The following is a 14,510-nucleotide window of genomic DNA, read 5'->3' on the forward strand; positions in this document are numbered from 1 at the left end:
GTTTAGCTCGTTAAAGGAGGATTTACATTATGCGTCGTCTACAATGAGATTTTAAGGAGACTTAAGGCGTAAGATTTAAGAAATTGACCAATCACAGTCGAGGATTCTCTTAATACTTGACTGTGATTGGTCAATTTCTTAAGTCTTACGCCTTAAAATCTCATTGTAGACGACGCATTACGTTCAATGACCCATATTCTGAATTCTCTTTTATCGATAAAAGTGCCTCTAAAAGTGGCATATAAGCCTTCTGATTGGCTACAGGCCGCTTTTAGGAGCACTTTTATCGATAAAAGAGGATTCAGAATATGGGCCAATGAGTACGTTTACACGGCAACGTTAATCTCGTTTAGTCACTGGGTGCATCCAGAAGCACAACCGCTCACTGAGCGGCTAAGTAGCAATTAAATGTGATTGGTTTCTATCTTTGAATTCACCAATCACGAGTGCTACTTAGCCGCTCAGTAAGCGGTTGTGCTTCTGGATGCACCCACTGAAATAATTATTTTGAAAATAATATATAAATAATAATAATAAATAATAATAAAATAAAATAAATAATAATAATAAATGATAAATAATAATTTTTATAAAAATAATTTTTATAAATTACTTACCTATATGTGTATGTATGTGTGCCCATACGTTGTCCAAATGATTTTAAATATAAGAATAGACTATATGAATATCGGCGTATTACCGCCGGCATAACTCTCAGAGAGTACTGAAACCTCCTCACCTGGCAAATGCCTTCGTTAAGGCGGAGATATAGGGGAGGAAAAATTGAGGAGGAAAAATTTTTTTATTTTTTTTTATTTTTTTTAATAGAGTTTTTAAACAGAGAATATAATACATATAAAAAATATATATTACATAATTATAATATATACAACGTAAATTATAATTAATTTGCAATCACATAAAAAACACATTACAAAATATTAAATTATGTAATATAAAAATAATTACATTACAAATATATATATTACAAAATTGAATGCAGAATATATAAAATACAATGCATTAGAAATATGTATTACAAAATATAATACAAATTTAATATAAACTATAATTTTAAACTTAATACAAAATAAAATTTATTACACGAAAGTGTCCAAAGTATACGTATAATATAAAATTTACTAAAAATTTTTACATAGACCAGACAAGACTGATTAGTGATGATTAATTACGCGATACATATTATTAATAATCGACAAAGAATAATAGAATTTAATTAGTTTTATATAAATAACGTATAAACGTAAATAATCATGATCAAAAGAGTCATTAATAAAATTATTGATCGTTTCTTCGATTGTAAAAGAAAGTATTTGCATTACTGGCGCATTTTGTATAAATTATCAAAGGAAATATTCAAAATGAAAAGATAGAATAAACTTCTAAATCAACAATTAAGTTACTAAATAAATCGCGATTTAAAATTCGCGAGAAAACGCGACGAATAAATAAATCGACAATAATCGGAATATTCGATTGCGAGATACGCATAATTTTTATAATATGATAATCGAAACCATCAATAGACACGCGTGCGATATAATTAATATCACACAAATGATGATAGACGAAGATATTTTAGCAAACATTTGTGATCCGTATTGTTTATATGAACATAAAATTCATTGTAAAGAATCACGATTAAAACAGTCATTAATAAAGTCATCGATCGTCTTTTAAATTATAGAAGAAAATATTTGCACTACCAGCATTTTGCACGAACTATTAAAAACAATATTCAAAGACGTGGAAAGATAAACAAAGCTTTAATGTATAAGTCAACGATTAAATTATAAGATAAATCGCGATTTAAAATTCCCGAGAAAACGCGACGAATAAATATAATGATCGAAGCTCTCAATATAGATACGAGCGCGATATAATTATTATCACGTTAGTATAAAAAATCAAAAATATTTCAACAACGATAACTCTTTTATTAAAACGATAATCTTGTCTAAGAATGCGAAAAGAACGCGGGAAAAACACGGTGATTTCGCAACCGTAATTTATTAATTTATTTATGAATATTTTCCGATACGAAATTTGTAAGTACAAATATAACTGAAAAAACGAATTATTAAGTTCATAATAATAAACTCGCGATTCTATAATATCGAAGGTGATCGTTAAATTTTGTGAAGCTAATATTTAATCGTTGACTTATCACATCGAATCTTCACACTCTTATACGATAATTCTTTATATTTAATTAGTAATATTTAGGAATATTATCTGACGAGAGGGACAGCGATAAAAATCTTTTGTTAAAACGATAATTTTGTATAAGAACTTGTATTAAAAATTTTATAATTGATCGCGCGATGTATATACTTAATATGTATACCTATACATTAGACGGCACTCCCGGTTTCGGTACGAGCGAAAATCCCATTTCACTTACAAGAATCAACTTCGAGCCAACCGGTCGGGATTGCAACGATACAACGAGCAAGGACTAAGCCCAAACCGGAAAGAAGACGAAACGATTGACGAAAATAGAGGAAAATGAAGTTCACCAACTCTTTTTCGCGCATAATTATCCTATCTCGTATCGAACCTGGACCCGCTAAGCACGATTTCAGGTGCTCCGCCCGGACATATTATGCCTCCCGCGGTTGCTATATGCTACACCAGGCTAGTAGACGGCAAAAGAAGAGGATACCCACATTTTTTAAATGCTTACATTCAGCAATTTAGAAAATGGGGAGGCAACCCCTTTTACCGAGCGAAAATCGTGCCTAGGGGAATCCACTCGACTCCTCGACAGGGTTAACACACGTAGTGCGTGTGGCTGTAGACGAGCAAAGAGAAGGGACCCATTGACGACCATTCCGAGCAATCGATCGAGTTCTAACTAATTCGGGCCGAATCACTTGACGAAGCACGAAGCAAGAGTGTACGTTGCATAGCAACGTGTGCAAACTCGAAACATCCCAGTTAGTTGGCATCGGAAGTAGAGACTCGTGACAATAAATGAAATTGGGATTTTATATGAAAAGTCCAAAAGTTCCGCGAAAACGCGACGACGCGAGAATACTACAACGCGAAAACGCGGTAACGAAGCGCTTGCCGTCCGCGGCACGTTGACAGCACCGACGACGCGAAAGAGTACTTAGCTTCCCATTCAGGCACCTTAAGATTTATTATAAATAGACAAATTTAAGATAAACCTCAAGGCACCATCCAAGTACTAAGCCCTCCCACCACGACAAGGTGTACCCCATGGGAGGGTTATATTATATATAATTTTATATATAATATAATACATAATTTGAAATTTATTTTGTAATATGGTACATAAATTTAAATTTGCAAATATAAACGATAAATAAAAATATAAAGGATAAGAGAACATCTATTATACAAAGCAATGTTCAAAATAATTGATTTTAAACCTAATTATTGTGCGCAATTAATTTTTACTTTTAAATAGATATATTTTAATGTTATATATCGCGTAATTACAAAATAATTTATATTTCTTATATATAAACTTTTAAAAATATGATTAATAAAAAAATTTCTATTTTTTTATACATGAAATATTTAAATAAATATATTAATATGAAATGTTTTATAAAATATAAGAAGTATCTGAAAATATTAATTAATAAAAAATTTTATAAATGTGTTAATTATTTTAAAATAAAATGGAATATTTTTTATAAGTATATGTATTATATATGTTACAATTTAAAATCACTATTGAATCACTATCAAAGAAATAAAACGAAACGAGAAATATGTATATTTTGAATATATATACTATTGATAAATAATTTATATATTGTTGCGTCCGCGGAACGCGGTATATATCGAACGCGATATATATCGAACGCGCGCGACACAATCGGCATACGCTGACGCTCGTGCACTCGTAAATAATAACGCGATTTAAGGCGCACAAGAATTTTAATAAATCGCGAGTAACATACAAGAATTCAGAATAATCGTAAAACGGATCACAAATAGACGCTCGTCCGCACAACTTGACAGCTGTGCTTAGACTCTCTGACAGTCGTTGTTTATAACAATATCTTGACAACGCGCGCGAAAACGATCTTCTTCGAAAGAATTCAACGGGTGACGAATACATTCAGCGGGACAAGACGCGGTGACGCAACAATATAATAAATAATGAATGTGATAAATAATTTATATTAATGACTTACATCATATCTTATTGATCCATCCACTTCCAAAACCTCCTTTTTTCTTTTGCTTCCTTCGCTCTTTTCTCGTGGCACTTTAATCCTCGTTGCACTTACACTTATTCACGAAAAGTTCCTCGTTGCACTTGCAATTGTGTTTAGAGAAAGAATTTAATAATATATGAAACGTCTCACATCACTACTTCACTGCTCAAGAGCCACTGAGCGAATGATCGTAAGTCAAGAACATTACCGCGGTACTGTTTATATCGCCAGGGTCGACTATGTAAAGCAAGAATTTGATAATATATGAAACGTCACTACTTTATTGCTCAAGGTTACTGTGGGAATGATAATAAAGCCGTGTAACGTATTAACAATAGCGCGATACCGTTTATCAAGTTCGAACACGGTGTTATTGATAATTCTCTCGTTGCCGAAATATTTCCTGTAATATAAATATTCGTGCGCGGAATATTAAATTATAGAAGCATTTTAATTTATTGATTAAGATTGATTATTTATTAAACTATTCATCATGAAGTCTTTCGTTATACTAATTATTTGCATCTATAATTCGATTGTTTTACTTCGTGTTCTTTCACAACCCCCTCTCCCAAATTATATTTAGATTGTCAAGTAAAATGATAAAGTAACACGGATGGAATATATTTGTGACTCTAAGTATTAAAATAATAATTATTGTCCGTAAAGATTGCAAACATCGATGTGATTATTTAATATGTTGGATTCCTATCACATTAAATCGATTCTCGATTAAATTGTATAATTGTTTAATTAACCAGAGTTGAGAAAATTTAAAGCATTGGTCGAAATATATTTAATTCTAATATTGTTAAAGAAATATTATAATAAGCATTGATGATCAAAAGATCATAATATATTTAATTTTCTTATGCCCTTTTATGTATCTCCTTTTTGAATTTTTATTCGCAATAATGTATGAATGCGATAAAGATTTATCATTGCGATACAGTTTTATGTCGTTAATTAATTTTTAATTAATTAATACTTATTAATATTTATAGCAAATTATGTTTCGATACTAATCGTAATCGTGTTTAGTACAAAAATTACAATATACGAAGCGTTTCTCATCACTACTTTATTACTCGAGAGTCATCGTGCGAATGATGACGAAGCCGTGACATGTATAGCGCGCTTGTTATACGTCGCCAAGGCCAAACATGATATTATTGATAATTCTCTGCCGAAATATTTTACGTACTACATATACACGCGGAATTTTAAATTATAGAGGTATATTTTATTTTAAATTAATTATTAAACGATTGATGTATCACGGAGCCTTTCGATATGCTAATTATTTAATTTATTCGATTGTTTTACCGCGCTTTTTCAAAGTCAAATTCTATAATATTTAGTTTTGCATTTTAAAAGACTGACTTATATAGCGAGCTAAATAAATCAATAAATAAATGATGTTGAGAGAAGAAAAAGATGACACATAAATAAATAAATAATGTGGAATAATAGTGTGGAAAGAGAGAACATACTAATATTTTACGCAGAATTCATAAAATATAATATAAGCGTAAATATAAAGAAATTATAAAAAGAAAAAGAATATAAAGAATACAAACATGCAAGAAGGAAAAAGGAAGTAATTTATCACAATTATTATAGGATATATTTTACACGCTTGAAAATTTTTTATTTATATATCCCTTTCTTTAACATATATTCCTCTTTTATATATCCCTTTCTTAACATAAAAATATAATAGATGTTATATAAAAATATACATATATATATATATATATATATATATATATATATAATAACAAATATATACATACATCAATTGTGTATATTTCTTTAAAAAATATATATTAATATCTGTTTTTAAAAACTGCTCTGATTTTTCTGAATTCGCGACAAAATTCAGAATGTAATTTTATTATATAATTATTTTCCTATATAATATTATAGAATTTCATATATAATATAGAAAACAAAGAAATAAAATATCAATATATACAAAATACATATCAAAACATATTAGGATATGCAAAATGTAAAATATAATTAAATAAATTATAAATAAAATTTTTTAATTTTGTCGCGAATTAAATAGATTATAAAAAAGTGAACATTATATATATTGTATATACACACACACACACATATATATATATGTATAGTATTTGAGTAATAGCCTATCTATATGGTACACCTAATGTGTACATGTATGGCTGAATAGTAAAACTTAATTTAGTCCTCCGGTAATTTCAATAGAGGTTCCATTTATGTAAGAACTCCTATCAGAAGCTAAAAACACGATAACTTCTGCTACTTCTTGAGGCTTTCCAAATCTTTGCAGTGGTATTCTTTTCATAAACATTTCCTTAACTTTGTCAGGTACAATTGCAGTCATAGGAGTCTCTATAAAACCAGGTAATACTGTGTTTACCCGAATTCCGAATCTGTAGAATACACATAATACAGTTATCTTTCATGTTAGCAAACTTTCTAAATAAATTAATTAAGATATGTATCTAATACATACTGTCCAAATTCCATTGAAGCGCTCTTTGTCATAGCTATCACTCCAGCTTTTGATGCGCTATAAATACTTTGTCCAATGTTTCCACGTGTACCAATAATTGAACTTATATTGATAATCGAAGAATCTTTGGTTGTATTTGCCTCTATCATTGCTTTAACAGCAATTTGCATGACTAGAAAAGTACCTTTTAAATTGACATTGATGACATCATCAAAGTTACTATCATTGAGCTTCGTTAAAAAGTTATCTCGTGTGACACCTGCTGAATTAACAATAATGGTAGGTGGCTTTGAAAATTGCTTTACAACATCTTTAAATGCTGTTTCGACACTGTTTCGGTCATCAACATTAATATTCAATGCAATATGTTCAGCACCTGCAAGCAAAAATATACTATGTAGCAAATTAATAATCGTAAAATAGAGTTAACTATTGGGAGTTTAGGGAATAGAAAAATAAATGGAATTCCAAAATAAAAAATTATACAATTTTAATGTCGTAAACATATGAAAATGAACCCTGTATCAGTTTCAAAAATTTTTTCTTTTCCCTGATATAAGGATATATGTATATATATAAACCTTCTAAAGTGGCAACAGTTTCCTGAGCAGTTTTGATATTCTGATCGGCTGCGATAACGTTTGCGCCTTCGCGAGCCAAAACTCGACATACTTCCCTTCCGATACCGCTTCCAGCACCTGCAATAGAGAAGGAGCGGATAAGGTTTCCTGTAATTTATACTTTTTAGTATTCTAGTCGCTGAGTAACAATTACTCGGACAAATTTTATTATTTATTTTCTCTAAAATTAATGAAAATCCGATTAAACTGAATTAAATAAGAAAAATTCTACGAACCGGTAACAAGTGCCAGTTTTTCAGCAACGAATCTCGACATTTCGAGAAAAAAAATTACGACCGAAAAAATTATTTAAATGACTGGAACACAACTCGCCTTATCAGTGCGCTTAATCGACACTGCTGAAACGAGCGATGATAAGCTCGTTCCACGGTCTTCTATTCATCAGAATTGGCACTTGATTAAAAATCGTTGTGCCCGTAAATACCATTTTTTTCTAGCTTTTGCCGCGTGGCGTCGTTCATGAAAATAACAAGAAATTCAACGTAACGTTAGGGTAGATTTTCACTTGACATTCGACGCTCATTTCATTTTCCAGCATCAAAAAACATGTGACTTAAGAATAAAGATATTTCATCATTTTTTGATCACGTGATGTCTTTTGACGTTAAAAATAAACGTCGAATGTCAAATAATATATGAAGACTTACCTTTAGAAACAAGAACATCATTTATTTTTCTGCTCTTTCAGTAGAGTGAACTTCAGTTATGTTATCACCGATATAACTATATATTTGTTTATATATATATGTGTATATGTGTATATATATATATATTTATAATTTCTATATTTAACAGTATATTTACATTTTTTCTAATTTTGATGAGATCTACACAGTATTCAACGTATATTATTGACTCAATTTTGAATTTTTTCAATCATAAATTTGTTCTGATATACATAAAAGTTCGAGCTTTCCATTACATGTATCTCATTCAGTGAAAAACGTACAAAATACAGCTTTGACAGCAACAGTATTGCGTGATATCGAAGATATCGAATATACAAATGTTACCAGGCTTCGAATTTTTAGGTTAAGTATCAATTAATTAAAAATTTTAATTAAATATATATATATATATATATAACATTTTTGACATATATCAATAATTTCCGTCTCGCTTGTCATATAAATAATATCTTTAGTTGCTTTAAATGTATTTTTTATTTGTTTCACGTGCACATAGTAAATATTTTCTTTAGCTTATTCCGTTTATATTATTAAACTTTGACAAAAATATATTTATTTGAGTTTTTCATGTAAAATCAAAGGTAAATATATATGACAGATTTTCTAATTTTGAAGAATTTTTAGCATTTATTCTTTTTGTAGTGTATCAAATGATGATTTTTAGTTTTAAATCCTTCATTTATACAAAAATAAGTATTTTTATTGAAATTCAAATGAAGTCAGTTAAATTGAATTTATTTTAACATTTATTCAAATGATTTGACTTATAGAAGAAAACTGTCAATTTGACGACTTGTTTAAATCATGGAGGAGCGAATTAGAAATACCAATTACATCAAAAGAAGAAGAAATAATATTCCCAGATTATGATAAGATTGCAAATAAAACAGAAAAAGATGTATTGGATTTATCAGATTTTAAAGAATTTGATTTGAATTTTCTACAAAATAGTTCAGGTATGTGTCAAAAAATATATAATCTGTAAGAAATAATTTGTTCACTTTTTGAAATTCATAGAATTAGGTGAAATAAATGAAATAAGGAATGAAGTTAAATTGGAACCTGAAAGTCCTGATGCACAACTTTCATTATCATCCTATAGTCCAAATCATTCAGAATCTAATGATTCAGATAAACAAGAAACAAGATGTTTAATGCAAGAAGAATCAAATTATTTAACACAAAATATGGACACAGAGGTATTTTATATATTAAAAAATACAAAGAGAATAATAAAAGTTATATTCTGAGTTATACTTAACAATTCAATCTTTTTTTCTAGCTTTCTTTAGAATCACCACTAATTTCCTGTATACAATATACATCCTCATCATCACAATCATTTCAATCATCTTTAAATGTATCAAATGTAATACAACCAGTTGAATTTTTATCTGTTAATGAGGAAGATGCAAAACATGCACAATTTGTCCGCACAAAAAAGGACTTTGTTAATATCCAGTCTTTACCAGTAGATGTCGAACAATATATGAAAAATGGTAAAAATATTATATTACTTTTGTATATGTATATGTGTATATATATATACACACATAAGGCAGGCAATGTGTGCATTTTAAGAAAAATAGATGTTTGATATCAAGTTGTCAAGAGTAAAAAAAATGTTATTTTATTATAATAATATGAATCATTTACTCTTAATATATCATAATCAAAAATTTATTTATTTAAATGATATGCATGTGTATTAATAATAATTTTTATATAATAATAATGTGTGTTACTATTAAATATTATTTATATTTTCAATTGTTTACATCTATACTTTTGACATAGAGAATTTATTAAAAGCATTTATTTAAAATTCTCTATAATCTCTATAATCTTATGATAGAATTTCTTAATAATTTGCATTAGCTATTATTAACAACAAAAAAATATTCACTATTTTTGGAACTACTAATTAAATTAATATTATATCAATCATTAAAACTATGAAAATCAGTATTTTATTTTGTTTAAAAAAAAAACAAAGTTTTGGTTATTGATAATTAGTTATTTTAAGATCTCAAGGCTTGTTTATTTTATTTTTAAGAAATTTTATATTGAATTTTGATGCTACTATTTTTTTATTTTTACTATTTTCAAGTTAAATATGATACATTATATGTATATATATAATCAGAAGATTATTTTTACATGTATATATTTGTTTGTTGTGTGTGTGTGTGTGTGTGTGTGCGCGCGCGCGCGCAAACGCCATTTTTTTTTTAAATATTTGATAAATCTTAAGGTACTATTATTCTTCAAAATTTTACAATATTTACGCAGAATACAAATTCACAATATGTATTGTATCTTTCAAAACTTCAAATGTTACCGACAAAGAAACGTTAGAGATAAAACATGTTAGAATTAAAGACAAAATTCATTGAATATTAAATCATTTGATATAGGAACAAAAACCCCACTGTTTCATCTACCACAGAATGTGAAAGTAATTAGCACTGCATCAGATATTTGTCCAAAGAATACTGCTGAATCTATAAATACAAGTAATCTAATAAATTACACACCAGTTCAAATAATGCAAGATGAAACAATTTCATTAATTGTAAAAAATGAAGAAAACGATTTCATGAATTTGTCAAAAGATGATCCAAAATTAAAGGCGTTCAAAAGACAACAAAGAATGATAAGAAATAGGGAGTCTGCTAGTCTCTCAAGAAAAAAGAAAAAAGAATATGTATCTTCTTTGGAGAAACGAATAGATGATTTGGTGCAAGAAAATATACAACTAAAATCAGTAAGTAATTCATTTTTTAAATATATGCATTAAATTTTTATCTATTTCTAATAAATATAAGTTATTTTTACTGAAAAATTATTAACTTTCATAATTATCCTTTAGGAAAACATGACTTTAAAGCAGAAATTATTTGAAATGGAGGACAGTATTATAAATGATAATAAATATAAACGTAAACACTTAAGTTTTAAACCTTTATTCAAAAAGAAAGGACAGAGGAATCTTGTTCTTTTTGTAGGAATGATTTTCATAATATCTTTTAACATTCATGGTCTTAAGTAAGTGTTTTCCTCTATGAATTAACATATGATTTTTGTCAGAACTGATTTAACTCATGACATCTTATTGTCAAAACACATGCAAACTTTTGTGTGTTTATCTTACAAAAATTATCTTGATATTTTGCTAAAGATGAAAAAGAAGAATAAGTGAATAAGGCAGAGCTATTTTATAAAATTAACTATTTTCACTTTTAATATTAAATAAGTTTCAGGTTCAGAAAATAAGGAAAAGGAAATAATTGCGATTTCATAATTTAAAAAATTTTTTAAATTTGTTTTGTGACCAGGAAATTATTACTGTATTTTATAAATATAAATAAAATGTATTTTTTTATTTCTGTTTAAGGGGAACACTTTCGCAAAGTGTACATTTGAAAACTGATTCTGACAATTTACCAATAGCTATTCCAGATACAGAAATCAGACATAATAGAAGATTATTCTGGACAATAGATGAAAATGAAAACAATATGGAGGATCAAATGGAAAAAGATTTTAATAAAAGTGTGCCGGCACATCAACTAATGTGTCCAATGTATATTAATCAGAGCGAATTGATACGTTTAGATAGCGAATTGAGACGTTGGATCGATGGTGAATCCGATCGAAATAATCGGTCCGCAAAGGAAATGGAATTAAAAACAAATTCATCAAATGCGCTCTCGTCATCGAGATCACAATTGGAAGAAAAGGCAAAAAAAAAACTGTATTTACCGCGAGATAAAAAAATAAAAACTATACATAAAATGATTGATATTCCTGATCAACATTCAAATGATAATGCGATTCAAATCTTCTCTCCGATATTAAGCAAACATACTTCTCTATTTGAAGCTTTGGGAAGAAAAGATGATACGTTTTATGTTGTCTGGTTTAGTGGCGAACATTTATTATTACCAGCTTCTCGGAAAAATGATACAGCAAGACCTAAAATGTCTTTAGTTCTACCTGCTGTATCTATAAACGGTAAATACTATCGATATGATAAACATAAAACTTTGTTTGAATACAGGACTAATTCAATATATCTAACAATTTAGAATCATATCAAAAAACATATTCATATTTCATACAACAGATAATTAAACAAATGATGCATCTATATAATATCTTTCTGTTTCAGGTACATTTTCAACGCCATCTAATCATATAACTATGATGCAAATTGATTGTGAAGTGACAAATACACAAGTATTACATTTACAACAGTCTATCATACCTGTTCACTTGCGAAATAGTAAATCTACAAGTCAATCAAATCGATCTCACTCTGTTGAGGACATAGTTAATTCATCTATAGCTAATATTACAAGAAATTACAAACCATACTTTATGAGAGAAGCAAATCGAAAATTTCGAAATAGAAAACACTTAATTTAATGTGATTGTGAAGATACAAGTTAAAGATTTTAAGAATTTTTGTACTAGAATGCTAAAATTATATATATAAGAAAAAAGTATACTTCTAGTCTGATTTAAAAAAATATGAAAAATACAAATTGTATGATGTAATACAATATAACAATATGATATAATTGTTTATATCATAACATAATTATATGCACATTATATAGACATGTATGTAATCATAATTGATCTAATATTTTTGTAGACAAGAGGTTGTATAGTCACAATCTCATTTTTACAAAGGTAGTAGAGTACTTATAAATGAATCATACATATATAGTTTAAGTAAAAGATTTATGTTATGCAAATTCCAAATATATTTGCAATTTCCAAAAATATATGTAGCACTACAAATATATTTTTCAATTATATAACAATTATAAAATCAGTAATTTTATATACACTTATAATACATTCTTATCTTAGTAATCTAAAAAAATATATATAATCATTATATAAATGTATAGATAAAATGCATTTTCAAGTTACTTTAAATTTGGAGTAGAACTCCCCAAATAACATTGTAAATCTGTTAATGTTGATTGAATTATTTTGGCTTTAATGGACTCTTTATTTAATCTTTGATGGGCAGTATATCGATGACAACCACCAAAAGAATAATAATAGTCGCCACCTAAACATGACAACAGTAATGTTAATTTTTTCTTCCATAACAATATTTAATTTCGTTTACTCATAAACTTGAAAGTTGGGATATAATAATAACAATGCATAAATTTAACAAGTTATAAAATATTTTTTACATAAATTGTTGACAAGTCTACCTTCAGTTCCTTTGATCCATAGAACATCGATCGGCGGTACTGTGTGCTCAGTATCGATATTTTTCAATGAATTCATTAAACTTTCAACTTTTTCTTCATTTACCACGGCAGGAAAAGGTCTGATAATTATATTCATTGGAATATCATATATTTCCGCGCGTGAACTCGAATGAATCGAGCTAGTTATTTGGCATGCACCTTTACGTAACATTTTGTGTATATCAATTTGATCAATCCTTCAATGATCCTGTAAGTCACATCCGTCAATCAGTTAATCTCATAAAATTGCATTATTTTTATATTCGAAAAAGCCTTGTCATACTGATACGTACCTGAGTGATGGATCAATGTGCTTGTTCTTGCATCATAAAGTTGCAATTCCATTGAATATTACAAATGCTTCGAATTATCCTTAATTATTCAAGGCCATCATAGACTGGCGTAATTGGTTTTTAAACTCAATTTTAAATGATAGCTTCAGGTAAAGTCTGTAAATCTGTATTAAACATTGAAAATTGAAATTGAAGATTAAAATTTAACAATCAGAACAAAGAAATTTTAGCTCTTTTTGTTCTGATTAGTCAAATTCCAATCTCCAATTTTCAATGCGTATTCTCTGATACGATTCAGAAGGATGTATCGTATCATGATATTCGTGCGCCATGACATTCATTGATCACGTGGTTGCATACCGCATATGATTGACATATGTTTATTGAATTGAGGTTAAAACTGTAAAACTAATTCTCTTTTATGTGTGAAATGGAGCGTATCAAAACTAGACTGACGGAAAACACATAAAAAATTGTACAGACAAAAAAGCTAATAAAAAATGAATAAAATAGTAATATCAAAAGAAAAATCAAAACCAAAGAAAGAACGATGTTGAATAAAACTTCATTTGCGCAGGCGCAAAAATGATAAAAATTTAAAAATATAAAGGAAGAAAGAATGATAAATGTGCAAGAAAATAAATATTAGAACAATTAAGCCAAGCCAATCTAAATAAAGAAACGGAGAAATGATCAGAGTTCAACAAACAGAAGAATAATGCCCGATTTCATCAACCGCGTTTAACTTTAATCTTAGTTCAACTCACTCTTTGTCTCTTTCTAAAGGAAGAATTAAAAGGAGATAAAGAGTGAGTTAAACTAAGATTAAAGTTAAACGCGGTTGGTGAAATCGGGCATAAATCTTTCATCCAAAATCTT

General features: G+C 28.2%; 3 protein-coding genes across 3 annotated transcripts; 1 reads left to right on the forward strand and 2 right to left on the reverse strand.

Moving 5' to 3' along the window:
* Positions 1–6,035: 6,035 nt before the first annotated feature.
* LOC145971626 ((3R)-3-hydroxyacyl-CoA dehydrogenase-like) lies at positions 6,036–8,084 on the reverse strand. Its single transcript, XM_083099513.1, has 5 exons — positions 8,015–8,084; positions 7,583–7,804; positions 7,308–7,424; positions 6,727–7,102; positions 6,036–6,643 (listed from the first exon to the last, which is right to left on the reverse strand). Exons 2-5 carry the CDS (start codon positions 7,620–7,622, stop codon positions 6,427–6,429), a joined length of 750 nt encoding a protein of 249 aa, XP_082955639.1. The 5' UTR covers positions 7,623–7,804; positions 8,015–8,084; the 3' UTR covers positions 6,036–6,426.
* On the forward strand, positions 7,907–12,825 carry Atf6 (bZIP_ATF6 domain-containing protein ATf6). Its single transcript, XM_083099506.1, has 8 exons — positions 7,907–8,398; positions 8,827–9,012; positions 9,074–9,255; positions 9,339–9,555; positions 10,474–10,823; positions 10,929–11,104; positions 11,454–12,073; positions 12,231–12,825. The coding sequence occupies exons 1-8, from the start codon at positions 8,374–8,376 to the stop codon at positions 12,485–12,487; spliced, it is 2,013 nt and encodes a 670-aa protein (XP_082955632.1). The 5' UTR covers positions 7,907–8,373; the 3' UTR covers positions 12,488–12,825.
* LOC145971627 (sulfiredoxin-1-like) lies at positions 12,790–13,965 on the reverse strand. The gene is made up of 3 exons (XM_083099514.1): positions 13,632–13,965; positions 13,300–13,546; positions 12,790–13,148 (listed from the first exon to the last, which is right to left on the reverse strand). Exons 2-3 carry the CDS (start codon positions 13,508–13,510, stop codon positions 13,000–13,002), a joined length of 360 nt encoding a protein of 119 aa, XP_082955640.1. The 5' UTR covers positions 13,511–13,546; positions 13,632–13,965; the 3' UTR covers positions 12,790–12,999.
* Positions 13,966–14,510: the final 545 nt, after the last annotated feature.

The sequence above is a fragment of the Camponotus vicinus genome, unplaced genomic scaffold, assembly GCF_025532165.1.
Source record: "Camponotus vicinus isolate PSW18456_S1 unplaced genomic scaffold, iyCamVici1.0 SCAF_5, whole genome shotgun sequence".
Lineage (NCBI taxonomy): Eukaryota > Metazoa > Arthropoda > Insecta > Hymenoptera > Formicidae > Camponotus > Camponotus vicinus.